A 14,041-nucleotide genomic window follows, 5' to 3' on the forward strand; every position below is an offset into this window, starting at 1 on the left:
ATATCTGATTCTCTCTTAATTTTAAATAACGTGTTCTATGTTCTAATAGGCGATATCTTAAACAGCATGTCGTGGGCAAATCAGATGACAATAAATATATCCAGCTGGTAGCGAAATTAAAAGGTTGCTTTAATAGATTAGCAAATTTTACATCACCATAATACGCATTGTCTAGATTTCTAGAAAATTGTAGTGCTGCAAGTAAGTACTCATTTAATATAAAATGTTGCAGATATTCGTAAAATGACTAATCGGAGTCCTACAAAAATAGATGTACATACGGTATGGAAATAATCGCAATGTTGCTTTTGAATAAATTTTAGAACTCTAATCTTGTTATTTATGTTTTAATATAGCATCAATATGTAATATTAAAAACTGCTCCATTTATTGTTTTCTACTCAACAGAAAGAGAAAATTGAAGAGAAAGTCAGAATTTATCGTAATGAAAATCATAATCCTGATAGCCACGCGTGCGTTACAAAAATTAAAGCGAGATTGATATATTGTAGATCGTAGTCGTTCAATAACAGATATATAAAACATACAGAACTGATTATAGTACGTTAATTATGTTGCATCTATCAAAGTGTCTTATTTGATATGTTTTCAGTTACAAACGTTTACGTGAAGAGGAGGAGAAAATGCTTGAGCAGAGACAAGCGGAGAAGCGTACTCGTTTAGCTAAGGTGCCCTACCAAAATCGATCTGTACGACCCTAAACATGTCATACTTTTGTTTACTATGTGAACAGTATTTATAATATTCTTATGGATAATTTCGAATAGTTATTGCTAATTTCGAAATACTTGTTATAATAGGACAAGAAACAACGAGAAAGCAAATTATTGCGATAATTATTTGTAGCATTTGATAACATGGCGATGATGCTTGGTTCTGGAATCAATGCATACTCGTATACCGTATGTGTATGATTATAATATTAATTACTTTATAAAGGGTCCGTATTTTCGGTTCATCCTTTATTCTTAAATATTTACTGCAATTTGTAAGTTTATTGTAGTCGAATTTTATTCAGAATGATCTGAAGTATGTACGTGTGTTTAACTTTAGCAAATTCGATTGATTGGTAAAATTTGATTCTGTATAAAGCATTTCGCCTATACTTAATCAGTGTATAGCATACGAGTCACCGTGTTGCATTTGTTGGATTTTAATTGCAGTAAATATATTTATTCTTTGCATTGATGTCTTTCTACGCTTATATGGCATACCTATAGCTATGAAGAAACTATTATTGTAGTGGCATACGGGTCTATAACTGATATAACCAATGTATTAACTTGTGGGTACTTCTAACCTACGTCATACCATATGGCATTGACTGCATTTGGAAGTGCTGTGAAGACTAAATCGGTTACAGTAGATTGACACGGTGAAATATTAACTGCACACGCGTATCATTTCTGGATGGCAAATATGCTGTATATAGTTAACACATGCTAGAAATTTTTCCTGTTGTTGTTTTCTAAGCATGGATTATTACTATTGTTCCATACTTGCATGATGATGATCAATGATGTAAGTGTTCGAGTATCTACTCTACCTGAACGTGTCTATTCAATATTAGTCAATAATCATGCATGTCAATGTTGTACACCTCGATTCATGCTCCAAGATGGGTACTGTACTATGTTAAAAGTGTGCAATAATGTAGTGTATCAATAACGCGGCCTATTTGCAATGCAAACAAAGCATTAACGGTGCTGCTGATGTTCTTACTGTATTGTCGTCCACTGTTATTGACAAAAGGCGAAATCTGTACTAAGACCAAGATGAATGTCATGGGAGTGGGGATAGAAATGATTGATGATTATTGTGAAGTGGGTTATTCCACGTTAGATAGGTTATGTTAAGGAGGAAAAAAAAAAGCAGCAAGAAATATGTGTAGCGATATTGCAGCAGCAACTATCCGGCAACACAGCTGGCAGACGATCTGCTGTTCACACCTCATCGCGGCACACTGTAGCTTTTTGGAGAACAGTTGTGTATAGTACTGTATGACACCGGGCTAATGTTGCCGTTGGTAAGTCATTGAGTCATATGTCCGTGGGCAAAATGACCGTTGACCATTGTACTGTACAAGTGTACATTGTACTTGTTCAAACAGCGTTCAGAAGACAGGTACGGACTGGTATGGGACCGTACCGTGTATGGTGATCCGAACCGTACCAGTACAATACTGTTTCTTTGGATTATGTCATTCATGACGTACAGTACATTGTACACTGGCGATGTACAGTGCCAAGACTGTAAAGTACTGTCAGATGCAAGACGTCACAGCCATCATCACACGACTCAGTACAAACGCTTATAATACAGTGCTGTCCCGTTTTACTCTTCATATTGGACCTGCCTCCCTCTGGTACACTGTACAGTACGGTAATTTACTGTACAGTAGGCCGTAGACCATACTGTACAGTACAGTGCAAATGTGGTCCTTTTTTTTTAGCTGTTTTTATACCGGTTGAAGGTAATTTAATTAAATAATCTATTTAATTAAAGCAGTCCAACTTTATTTATCCTACAACGTTGATAGGTTACAGTGTAGACTCGATAGTCAGTAGTTAGTTATTGTACATGAGAGAGTAAAAGTACTTAGACGTTGAAAAATTGTCTTAGTCAAAATATTCACTACAACCAACTCCAGTGATAGACTTGAAAAAATGCTTCAACGACTTGACGGTTGACTTGTACTAGAACGGTGTTCCAATTCACAATTAGAAATCCGCGTTGGAGAGAGCGCAAAACAATTTTTGCCTGGTTGGTAAAGGCTGGCAATTGATTCCAACAACGCTTCAAATTCGATGAAATCTTGATAATCTTAATCTTTAATTGGCCAGTCAAAGTCGAATATAAAACATTGGCTATTGCATACCAATGGAGAATTAACCCAGCATCTGTCATCGTCAACCTTTTGCAAAAGGATAGAAGAAAGACAAGAAAGGCTAACCAAAACTTTTGATTGGCACTTGTACTACCATTATTCCACTACACGCCTGCATCTCTTCTTACTGTATACGTTGCTAGATGATATATCCTATTATAGTCACGACCAAACATTTCCATTAAAGGTGACATCAACGTTTGAATTTTCAAAAGGTGTTCGCTCATTTCCAGAAGATAAAGCATTCTTAAGTTCATTGGTAAAAATGCAATACTCGTAAAAAGAACCAATTACTCGTATACCTGGATATGACAGCTAACCACTAAGTGTACTACACTGGTAAGGTTCAAACTCTTTGAAATCTCGAAAGTTAGCTGAAAGAAATCTTTTCAAGATGAATTTTGGAAAAATGCAATGGCGTGTACCTGGATTTGCTAAAAGAGATAAAACCGAACAAAGCTACAATAAAACCAATGCAACTACACTTGAGGAAAATCTTCACAATCATAGTAACACTAATACGGATTGTATCGATGACAATTCGTCAATTAAAACTAGTCCTGTATATGACGGCAAAACGCTCAATCCTTCTTCAGCTGATTATGCAATCGATTCCCAACCCCATCATCATGACAATATCATGGCTAAACATCAAGACGATAGCGACGATGTCGAGAAAGGTGTTGAGTGTACTGAGTCGCAGACATCACAACACGTATCCAATGTCAGTAATAGCATATTGATTAATAAGACTACATCTCACCATCAGACTACCAGTCTAACTTTATCCGAAGGCTCTTTACCAACAGAATCGCCTAGGATGGCAGTAACCTTTGCTCTTGACGATAGCGATGATGATAGTGATTGCCAAAATGATAATGAGCAGCAATTGGATTCAGAGTATTCCAGCCCATCTGCAATGAACGATTACGCATTACCAGCTAAAAATTCATGGTTATTAAGACTATTGGAGTCAAGTTTATGTGATATGACTATTGCAATACAATATCTATTCCAATATAGGAAAACTGCTGGTGTGGGTAGCTATTTGGGTAACAAGTTATTTGTAAGTTTGGTATATCATGTCGAGGTTGTAATCAACTGCGATCTGTAGTTAACGTCATACGAGTTAGAATTTGAACAGTTTTTCTCTATTTGCTAGGTTTGATAGCAATAAAAATATGTTATTTTTATAATCTATTATACGATGTCAGCTATGATGTCTTTGAAAATGGGATGTTTTTCACTACTCTCAATTATATAGAGCCTGGAAGATTCTGATGTAGACATGTACTTACCACAACTAATGTAAGTAGTTCATGTTCTGTAAATGAACATGTTTACCGAATCATAACAAGGTAGTGATTCAGGTTAAGTGTAATCAGTGCTATCGTAGCATAATTAACCAACTCTACGGAAGGGTAAATGACATCTCAATGATGTACAGCACTATGGCACCTTTTCGAGAGTTCTCTTTTATTCTGGAATGAACATACGCATGGTTGAGTGAAATGATAGGAATGTTAAATGTCGAATAACGTTATAATGAAATCATATTGATAACATTCAGTAGAATTAATTATTATTAGGTAGCTTTGTGTCATTCTATTAAGATAGAATCATTTTATAATATGTAAGAAATAAAAAAATACTTCTATTAATCCATTGGCAACGTATACTACTTATTTCTTAGCTATGGCTATTTACAATTTGATGATATTGCTGACATGATAGAACCTTACATCACTTGGAGAGGTAAAAATGATCCAGTCTTTGCTGTATTGGTAAGTCAACATGATGTTATCATATACACGATATTGTTTTGATAGTATTTGACAATTGTACTTTCTATACGGTAGTTTATAATAATATCATTTTTCCTTATACTGTAGTATTATTCTTATAAAAATGGATGATAAAATAAATTTAAACCTATCGACTGTTGATACAAAATCGATTAAACAGGGTTAAAATTAGACTGCTGCATGTACAGTAGATTGAGTTCCTTACGTATAGTCTAATGGAATTCTAATCAGTTTTTGTAATATCGTAATGGATACTATTTTGGATATAACTTCAATTTAGTATCTTCTTTCATCTTTCTTGCTTCATGATAGTTTTAATTAAATCATTAAGCATAATATTTTTCTTACACGAGCAATATTACATTAGATAACCGTATAAAATAAGAAGTTCAACATAAATCTCTAATGGAAAACTTTAAATCGTAGGGTTCATGGCTGTTAGACGCTAACCTAGCTGATAATTATTTGCCAACCGAGAAGCATCAACGAGGGTCGAAGTTACAGCTAGATTTGGTTTCTAAAAGGAATTGGACACCAATAGCACAGTACGTTTTGTGATTTATCACATTAATGGGCATTAAGTTGTTACTTATTCAAGATGTATGCTTTGGCACGGTATTGTTGTCCTAAATTAATTGTAAATCATACCTTTATGTACATGGTGCTTCAAGTACTATCATAGTTTCCGGCTTCGTGTAAGCTAACAATTTTAATCCAGTTGCTAGTATCAACAAATTAGCGACAGTTACTCAAAAGGCCCTAATACCGATATAATATCACACTGTACTGCTTCCATAAATTTCATTGCAAGTTTTTTAAGATAGTTCTTTCTCGCTATTTAGGAAATCTTTAAATTTGGTTTGTAGTACTTACAATCTTGGTAGTGGTAACACGAAAACTCATCATCGATCTAGATCTGACTGTGCTCAATCTATATTTATGACGCCTTCATCCCTTCCAAGTTGTAGATCAAGTAGTGAAAATGATTATGTAAGTAATGCTGATGCAAATGCTTACTTACAATCCTGGCCTAAACTCGTAGAATACGACTAGCTAATCATGCAACTTGAATTTTTACAGGATTATCAGCAACAAAACAGTAACGTTTATGGTATGACAATCATGAGTCCAGCGAAGGATCACCATACTTCAAGTACATCGAAGTTAGTACCGAGTTATAGTATGCCGTACAGTCTAAAAGATCTTCCAAACAAACAATCTTCTAAGGTAAAATTATTGAAAATTTATTATTACATTTACTTGATTTAGGACTGAAATATAAATAAATATTCCTTTCACATTTTATAGACATCGACGATCGATCCACAACTGGATTTCATCAATACATTAAATGAAATTGGGAATAAACTACAAGGCTTACGAAGCAAATTATTAAGATGTAAGCATACAGAAAAAAAAATCTTTCTTCACATTATAAATACTTGACGATAAATTTTTATTATCCATGCCGCTAGCACAAAAGCTTTTCTCCGAATTATCGCTACTAAACTTATCCCTACCCGCGCGAATATGCCTCTTAACTAATTCTGAATATTTCAAAAAGCATCACGTCGTTCGTATTCCGCCTTCCTATGCTGTCGTTCTTAATTCTAAAGATAAGGTTTGGATGAGTTCTATTATTTTATATTTTCCTTTAAAATTATTACACTTTTTGTACATATTGAGAAGTATGAGATGTTTGAAGATGTTTGCATGCAGTAATTTCGTATTTAATCTCAATTTTATGGTATCTAGGCCCCGTACTTGATTTATGTTGAAGTTATAGAATGTGAACATACTTTTATTTCTGAAATTCCTAATAAACTACTAGAAAGCACTGTCTATTCTTCAAGGTACAAAGCAAATGAAATAAATTTTAGTGATTATAATATCGTACAACAATTTATTCCGATCTTTCAATTAAAATTTTCTATTACAATTCTTACATAGAATCGCTGACGATGATTCTGATAACGACGACGACAGTCGATTTCATAATATGACGTCAAATGTCGGTTTTAGTGTAAGTATGATAAATCACCAATAGCCTTCGACTACCAGTAATAATGATAAATAAAGTTGGTTATTGATCGTTTATTTCCAGTTTTGTCCTATGGGAGACAGTGATGAAGAATGTTGGTCAGTCGATGGTGCATTTGTTGATGAACCTAAAGTTGATTCTGGACATGTAAAGGATGAAGAAAACGAGGTAAATGTTTATCTTTTTAAAGTAATCTAATTCATAACAGCAATACAGCAAAGAAAGTGATTTTATAGATGTACGTATTTTAGTTATGATCACAAAGGAAGATTAATCACTTAGCGAACGTTGTAAAAGTATATACGTATGTAACGATTAAAATAATATTTAATGCTATCTATCTACTAAACTATCTTAGGAGGTAGTATTCTTTGCCCCTGGAGAGATAAGACGCCGTTTGGTAGAACAAACCCAGCAGCCGAGCAAAACTTTCGCTCGTGATAAAGACGATCCGTCAGCTTCTGCACTGAAGGAACCCTGGCAGGACAAAGTTAATAAAATTCGAAGTTCATCTCCTTATGGACACCTTCCTGGCTGGAAACTTCTTTCAGCTATTATAAAATGTGGCGACGACCTAAGGCAAGAATTGCTAGCAAGTCAATTGTTGCGTCAATTCCAAAACATATGGGACATGGAAAGGGTATCTCTTAAGCTACGGCCTTATTCTGTCACAGTTACATCTGTCGACAGCGGTTTAATTGAACATATCGTCAATGCAGTATCGCTTCACCAAATTAAGAAACACAGCAGAGCTTCCCTTTATAAATATTTCGTGAGGGTATGCTTTCATCAATTGTATGGTGTATCATAGACGATTAATTTTGAATCTATTCTAATATTATCATCCGATTAAACTTATATTAGGAATATGGAGATGAAAACTCTGAGAGATTCTTAACTGCTCAGCGCAATTTTGTCCAGAGTTGCGCAGCTTATTGCTTGTTTTGTTATTTCGTACAAGTGAAAGATAGGTATTAAAGCTAACTATAAATACCTTTCTGCGATATCCAACGGTTAATAAAACTATACTAACCTTTTATAATTTCGTTAGACACAATGGAAATATTCTTTTAGACGGAGATGGACATCTTATTCACATTGATTATGGATTTATCTTATCGAGTTCTCCGAAGAATTTAGGATTCGAGAGTTCGCCTTTCAAACTGACCTACGAATTTGTTGAGGTACTCGTAACTCTTAGCTTGCAGTCGTTTTCTTCTTTAAATTTATTATTCATATCCATACTATTACTTACACTATGTGTTGCTTGGCGGTCACGTTATTTTCAATCTTAGGTTATGGGTGGATTGGAGAGTGATATGTTTCAGTACTTTCGTATATTAATGCTGCAAGGATTTATTGCTGCCAGAAAGCATTTAGACAAAATCTTATGTCTTGTTGAAATTATGCAAACAGGTAATTTCAGTCATGTGCTTATTGTATTAAATGTTAAGATATTACATAAGAGATTGTTTACGGATATACTAATTAATTGCTATTAACTAAATTAAATTATACATTTAGAGTCATCATTAGCCTGCTTTGCATGTCCAACCACTGTTGCTGATTTAAAAGGTAGATTTCACGTAGGATTAACGGAAGCTCAAGTAGAAGGGCTTGTTAACGACATGATTGAATCCAGCATGCGTTCACTTACTACAAAATTATATGACCGATTTCAGTACATCACTAATGGTATACTATAAACCCCTTATTTTTTATTTGCCTTTGCGAATATAAATAAATCTTTTATTTTCAGCCTTATATTCCACATGAAACGTCCATGTTTATGAATTGGTTTAGTTAACTAAATGTGATAGATTGTAAATGATCATCACTTTGTTTTAAAAAATGTATCACGGAGCAGCTAATAGCAGTCATGTGATGCTATAATTATTAAACGTGCCTTTAATTGCTGTATATAATATCTCGCAACCTTTTGTTTTATAGACTAAAAGATTATTAATGCATGTTAATTAATGTTGAAAATTTTGCAAAAAAGACAATGAATATTATCTGCAGATACTATTAAAATTATACTCTAATTGATTCGTTTTAAAATCCAAAGGAAACCATAATTTTTATCCGAATGAAATTGTTAGATTTGGGTTACCCAAGTCATCCAAAAAAGTAGCTATTGATATTATGTGTATAGCTTTGTAATTTATAATGTAACAAAATTGTTATAATATTGGCAACAAGTTTAAATTTGTCCAAAAAATTGCAAATTATATCAAGCCATAATCTGCATTTTGGCTAAAAGCCTCAGCTGTGCTTTATAATCTAAGAATTTATTCAATGAATTTGCTATCTTATTAAGAAAGGTGATCACCAATTGTATACTTGTGCTTTGCATCAATTTATATACCGCTTGACCGTTAGTAAAATTTATCAGCAATCGCTTACCCTTAAATGTATGGATTGTGTATCTTTACTCGTGTTTTATATCATCCTAATTGACTTTATTGAAAGAAAGATGTTATTAACTATAGATTACATCATTCCAAGTGTGGTAATCTACGCGTGAATATTTTCTTAGGTAAGTAAAAGCTAATCTCTGATATATTTAAATAGCAAATGATGATTTTTAGATAATCGGTTGATAAAAAATATGATTACTTCTTGAAATTTTCAAGAATGAACAGATAGCTGATGCGCACAATTTAATATAGGATTACTTTTTGTTTTTATTTGTAACTTAGATACATATATTTTAATTTTTATCCCTACTTAGGACATTTTAGAAAGAGATCGATGTGTATTTTCGTCGGGTTGGTATTACAATCGCCAATAAATATTGGAATGCCTACGTAGCATTTAGACCTGAAGGAGCAGCTAGTAGTACTGTAGCTAATAAACTTCCTGAGAGCTAAACAATTTCCACAAGAACTGAATAATTTATTCGCTGGATAGCCCTCTTTAATATTAATTCCTATTCTCCGATACCTTTATGCAGTAGTACTTGTCTTGGCATATTTCAAGTTAATACTTTAATGAATGCATACGCGAATAGTCGTTGGCGAATCCTTTTAGATTTACGAATTACGATAAGTATTCTTAATTAGACTTAATACTTTTACCAGCGACGTAAACATTAATGATATTTCTATCATCCCCTAAAAGGAAGGCAACGTAATTCAGTATGATATTTTGTTTGAAAAAAATTCCCCTATTAGATATATGCCAGATTAGTATGTTCTCAGCTTACCAGCGTAAAGGAAACGTTGAAATTTTTCCTGCGAAAAACACATTTCAATCACTTTTCTATTACTTAATGGAATGAAATTATGGTTTATATAGTATATATACATCTTTGTAAAGCTTACCTCCAATCCATCAAAATCGAACGTGGAGATTACAGAATTATCGACGTTACAATCGATGAGAAGGGCATCAAAGTCTTTCCCCGTCTTAAAAATACATAGTAATTACTGTACGATTACGAAACAAGAATTTGATAGGAACACTTTACATATTGATTGCATGATATGAAATTCGGAGAATATTGATTTAACAACGAGTGTAATGGTAAAACCATCAATTAATGTAAGAAATTTTTCAATTGTTACGGCGCTTAGAGTGTAAATCAAGTTTGAATCATCTTAGCAACAAACCTGAAAATTTCCGATCCTTTTATCCAATCCTAAGACTATTTAGTAGAGTAAATTAATGGAAAGAATAGTAATTTAAAGCTGTTATACTACGTACATTCTGTTTACGAATACGACAAGAATTTGCCCTAGTTATAGCTCTAGAAAACATGTAGGTACGTACTACAATAGCAATGTAAAACTGTTTTTAGATTATCTGCATACCTTTCGCTCCCCCTAATGTTGCCATACAAAATGCTTCTGCGTTACTGATTGGTTGATATGCAGTTTCTTTCACTTTTCCAATGCTAATAATCTTTGACGTAGTTATGGCCATCCTTATTGCATTTAATATTGAGACAGAGTAGCCAGCTCCGATATCTAAAAAGGTTTAAAGTTAGCTTATTTAATTGTAGTATCGTTGCCGATCAGGCTGGCATTAAGTGTTTGATGAAAGAATCAGCACAAAACTAAGTGCACAACAATATCGCTCAATCACCTACCTGTGCCTAGGCCAACGTTAACGTTATATTTCAAAAACTTACGAGCATCGAATATACCACTACGTATACTAGAAAGCAATAATGAGTAGTATATATATACGTAAGCCGTAATTTATAAACTCAAAATAGCCTTAAATTAGTCGTTTTCTATACTATAAAGTAAAATATTTATGATCACATATGCGATAAGTAGGAGTAGATACGAACAAAACTGTAACAATTATAAATCATTTATAAATTTAAACTAAGTATCAAATGGACCACTATGGCTACTAGAACACAATAATCCATAAATTATACAAATGTATATACACCAAATATATTCCTACAGACTTGAGCCTAGAATCAAAATAGATTACTACGTATGTCAGAAAGGAATAATTTATATACTGGTTGTCCATAAATTCAAATTTGAGTCTCAAATAATCGCTACTTACGCGTCTTAACGTAATAATACGCGTATACTGTAATAGACAAAAACCTTAATACGCAAAGATCTGGCTAATGATTGCGAATAATCTTAGAGACTATTTCAGCCAAATCTATCATTTATTACCTAATATTAGAATTAGGACAGTGAGATACACCAACATTTCGGTCTTTCAATAATTGAATATCTTCTTCGGTTACGTGGATACAGTGAGCTAAAATAGTCTATCATAAATTTTAAGAAATAGAATCAAATTATACGATTGTGATAGGCTTTAAGATTCCCTATTTCTTCTCTCATTTATCAGTTAGATCTTTACAGGCTAAATAGTTTATGATTGATAATGGTACAACAAGGTCAGAAAATTTAACAATATTTGAGAATTATTGTAGCACAGAAATAATTATTTTAAATTAAGATAATGACATTGTACCCGAGGAGTAAGTAGAGATGCTTTATCCAATATGCTGGTATACGTTTTATTATTAGGAAACATTTCAAAAGCTATTTTGACTTCCTCTGCACTTTGAGCCATTGTTGTCTAAATGAAATTTACCCAGCACATTAGATTAATTAAATTACTCGTCATCAATATCCATAAATTGCCTTCTAGCCATTGATCAGAAAAAAATTTACGTATAGAATTATTTTTGAGCCAGTAACTTTATTTCTATAATAAAAACATAGAATCCTATCTCGTAATCTATTCATTGAATACATCATTCTACCTGAATACAGATCCCGAGATCTTTGGATAATTGATTAAATTTTTGCACGAGTTTTTCGGTTGTTGTTTGGCGTAATCGAAGCACAAGAACAGGCATTAGTAGCGGACTCTAAAATTAGTTTGGTGAAGTTAAGCACACGTAAAGTATTGATTTATATTTAAATTAGAATAAGTTAGGATCTATCAATTAACTTATAAGAAATCAATGCTACGGCATAGATACTCTTACCACACGACTACGCAATGTTCTAACCAGCCTAAGATGGATATAATAATATCATAAGCGTTTACGTATATATAGAATATTAGTAGGAATTCCTAATTATAATGCGATATTCGATACCTGACAGTACTTTCATATGCTTGATTAGATGTCTCAAAGTAAAAATAAGGAGAATTTCTATCCATGCAAGTTTTCCCTATTATTGCTCTTTGTCCTTTTTTAACTAATAATGAAGAATTATAGCTGTAAATTGCTATAAGCTTGAGTTCCAATAAGACTTGAAATTGTATTTTATACGATTACTTGGATAAGAACATCAATAATAAAATGATCTACTGAAAATCGATTGTCAGAAAATTATTACTCAAAAATAAAATTTAAATTATAATAGTGCAATAAAATCCTGGTTGATCAAAATAATCTTTTGATTATTATTTTCAGGATTACGATCTTAATATTTATCTTAGTCGACTGCACTAAGAAAATTACAAATTTACCATAAGTAAAATTATCATTATCATTATTCTACTCCAATAATATTCCAGTCCAGCAGATAATTTTATCAGCTTTATCCTGCAGTAACTTACTTGTGATATTGGCTAAAGTGGAACAAGCATCAAAATGCATACTCATTAAGTAGCATGCGGTTGTGGTCCCATTATCGACCATGCATTTCTGTATAATAGTCGAAGAAATGAATAATTATTGTTAATTAAGCAACATAAATAACAAGTGCAGGGAATTAAAACGTCAACATAGATTTTTTTCTTAGATTTAAAAGTTCCAGCGATAAGCACATTCTAAAACTAACATTTCATATTATGAATACTCGATCGTTAAAATTGACTTACAACTAATTTCTGCATTAACCGCTCTGTGTAGTTTAGATCAAAGCATTGAGCTTCTGCTGGTAAAGCACAATTTTCTAGCCAGTCAAAGGATTTCTTATCCATATGTGTACATGCCATTGGAAAGCAAGTAGCTGTTGCACGAGTATCAATTAGGCCAGGTATCATAAATTGTCTAGATAGATATCGAAACAGAGCAGAAGAAAACTACCTCTATACTTTATGAAATCAATAGTCTCGAATTCTTATGATTATCTACTACTCTTAGTGAATATTTAAGCTAATAAGGACGATAACTATGCTCGTACCATATAGGAGCATGAAACTTAAAATGACTGTTCTAGCTAAGTCTAGTCCTTCATGTCATAGAAGTAATACAGTAAGTAGCATAAATATTCAATTTGAGGTGATTTTATAGCATATTCAAAGTTACCCTGAAGTCATCGCTAAGATATCTTTTTCATTAAATTGGTATTCCTTTCTTAAGTCTGTCAAGTTACCACGATCAAAAAAAACTATCTAGAAATTTCGTGTAGAAAAACCAAAACATACAAATATTATCATCTTCGAAGTTCAATCTTTTCCCTGAAATGGAATACTACCTTGCCACTAGTATTGACGATCATGATATGATCGTGTAAGTAAGCAATTTCCTGACAATTCGTTTCAGAGATATGGACGAAATTGCCAACTACGACTAATTGGATATTAGCATTGGCCATTATAGTGATATCTTCAATTATTTTATTTCCGTATTACCGCAGACTAGATTATTAATCATAGAAAAACACAGCATTATTCACCTCTGGAATACCAGAAGCACTTTCATTTTATTCAGGGTTAAATCTCGTATCTTAAGAGAACTGAATTCGTATCTTTAAAAAATAACAGAAATCTGGTTCATAGTATACTAATTGATAGGATGTTAACAAATCTTCTTTTATATTTCTACCCTAAAAATAGATT

The 14,041-nt window shown here is 32.8% G+C and overlaps 2 protein-coding genes across 2 annotated transcripts; one reads left to right on the top strand and one right to left on the bottom strand.

Annotated features, from left to right (window-relative positions):
* Positions 1-3,827: 3,827 nt before the first annotated feature.
* TRIADDRAFT_21411 (uncharacterized protein) lies at positions 3,828-8,460 on the top strand (the record flags this gene model as incomplete). The annotated part of the gene is made up of 14 exons (XM_002109306.1): positions 3,828-3,974; positions 4,173-4,216; positions 4,602-4,692; positions 5,140-5,267; positions 5,556-5,703; positions 6,022-6,112; positions 6,189-6,334; positions 6,469-6,606; positions 6,818-6,922; positions 7,113-7,532; positions 7,619-7,725; positions 7,806-7,938; positions 8,050-8,170; positions 8,279-8,460. The coding sequence occupies 14 exons, from the start codon at positions 3,828-3,830 to the stop codon at positions 8,458-8,460; spliced, it is 2,001 nt and encodes a 666-aa protein (XP_002109342.1).
* A 1,351-nt stretch (positions 8,461-9,811) lies between these two features.
* Positions 9,812-13,797, bottom strand: TRIADDRAFT_53262 (uncharacterized protein; the record flags this gene model as incomplete). The annotated part of the gene is made up of 15 exons (XM_002109858.1): positions 9,812-9,870; positions 9,963-9,990; positions 10,081-10,164; positions 10,369-10,403; positions 10,570-10,725; positions 10,848-10,915; positions 11,404-11,501; positions 11,711-11,818; positions 12,006-12,113; positions 12,234-12,261; positions 12,348-12,450; positions 12,815-12,902; positions 13,079-13,250; positions 13,509-13,594; positions 13,678-13,797. The coding sequence occupies 15 exons, from the start codon at positions 13,795-13,797 to the stop codon at positions 9,812-9,814; spliced, it is 1,341 nt and encodes a 446-aa protein (XP_002109894.1).
* Between the last annotated feature and the right edge of the window lie 244 nt (positions 13,798-14,041).

Source organism: Trichoplax adhaerens, genomic scaffold (assembly GCF_000150275.1).
Source record: "Trichoplax adhaerens TRIADscaffold_2 genomic scaffold, whole genome shotgun sequence".
Lineage (NCBI taxonomy): Eukaryota > Metazoa > Placozoa > Uniplacotomia > Trichoplacea > Trichoplacidae > Trichoplax > Trichoplax adhaerens.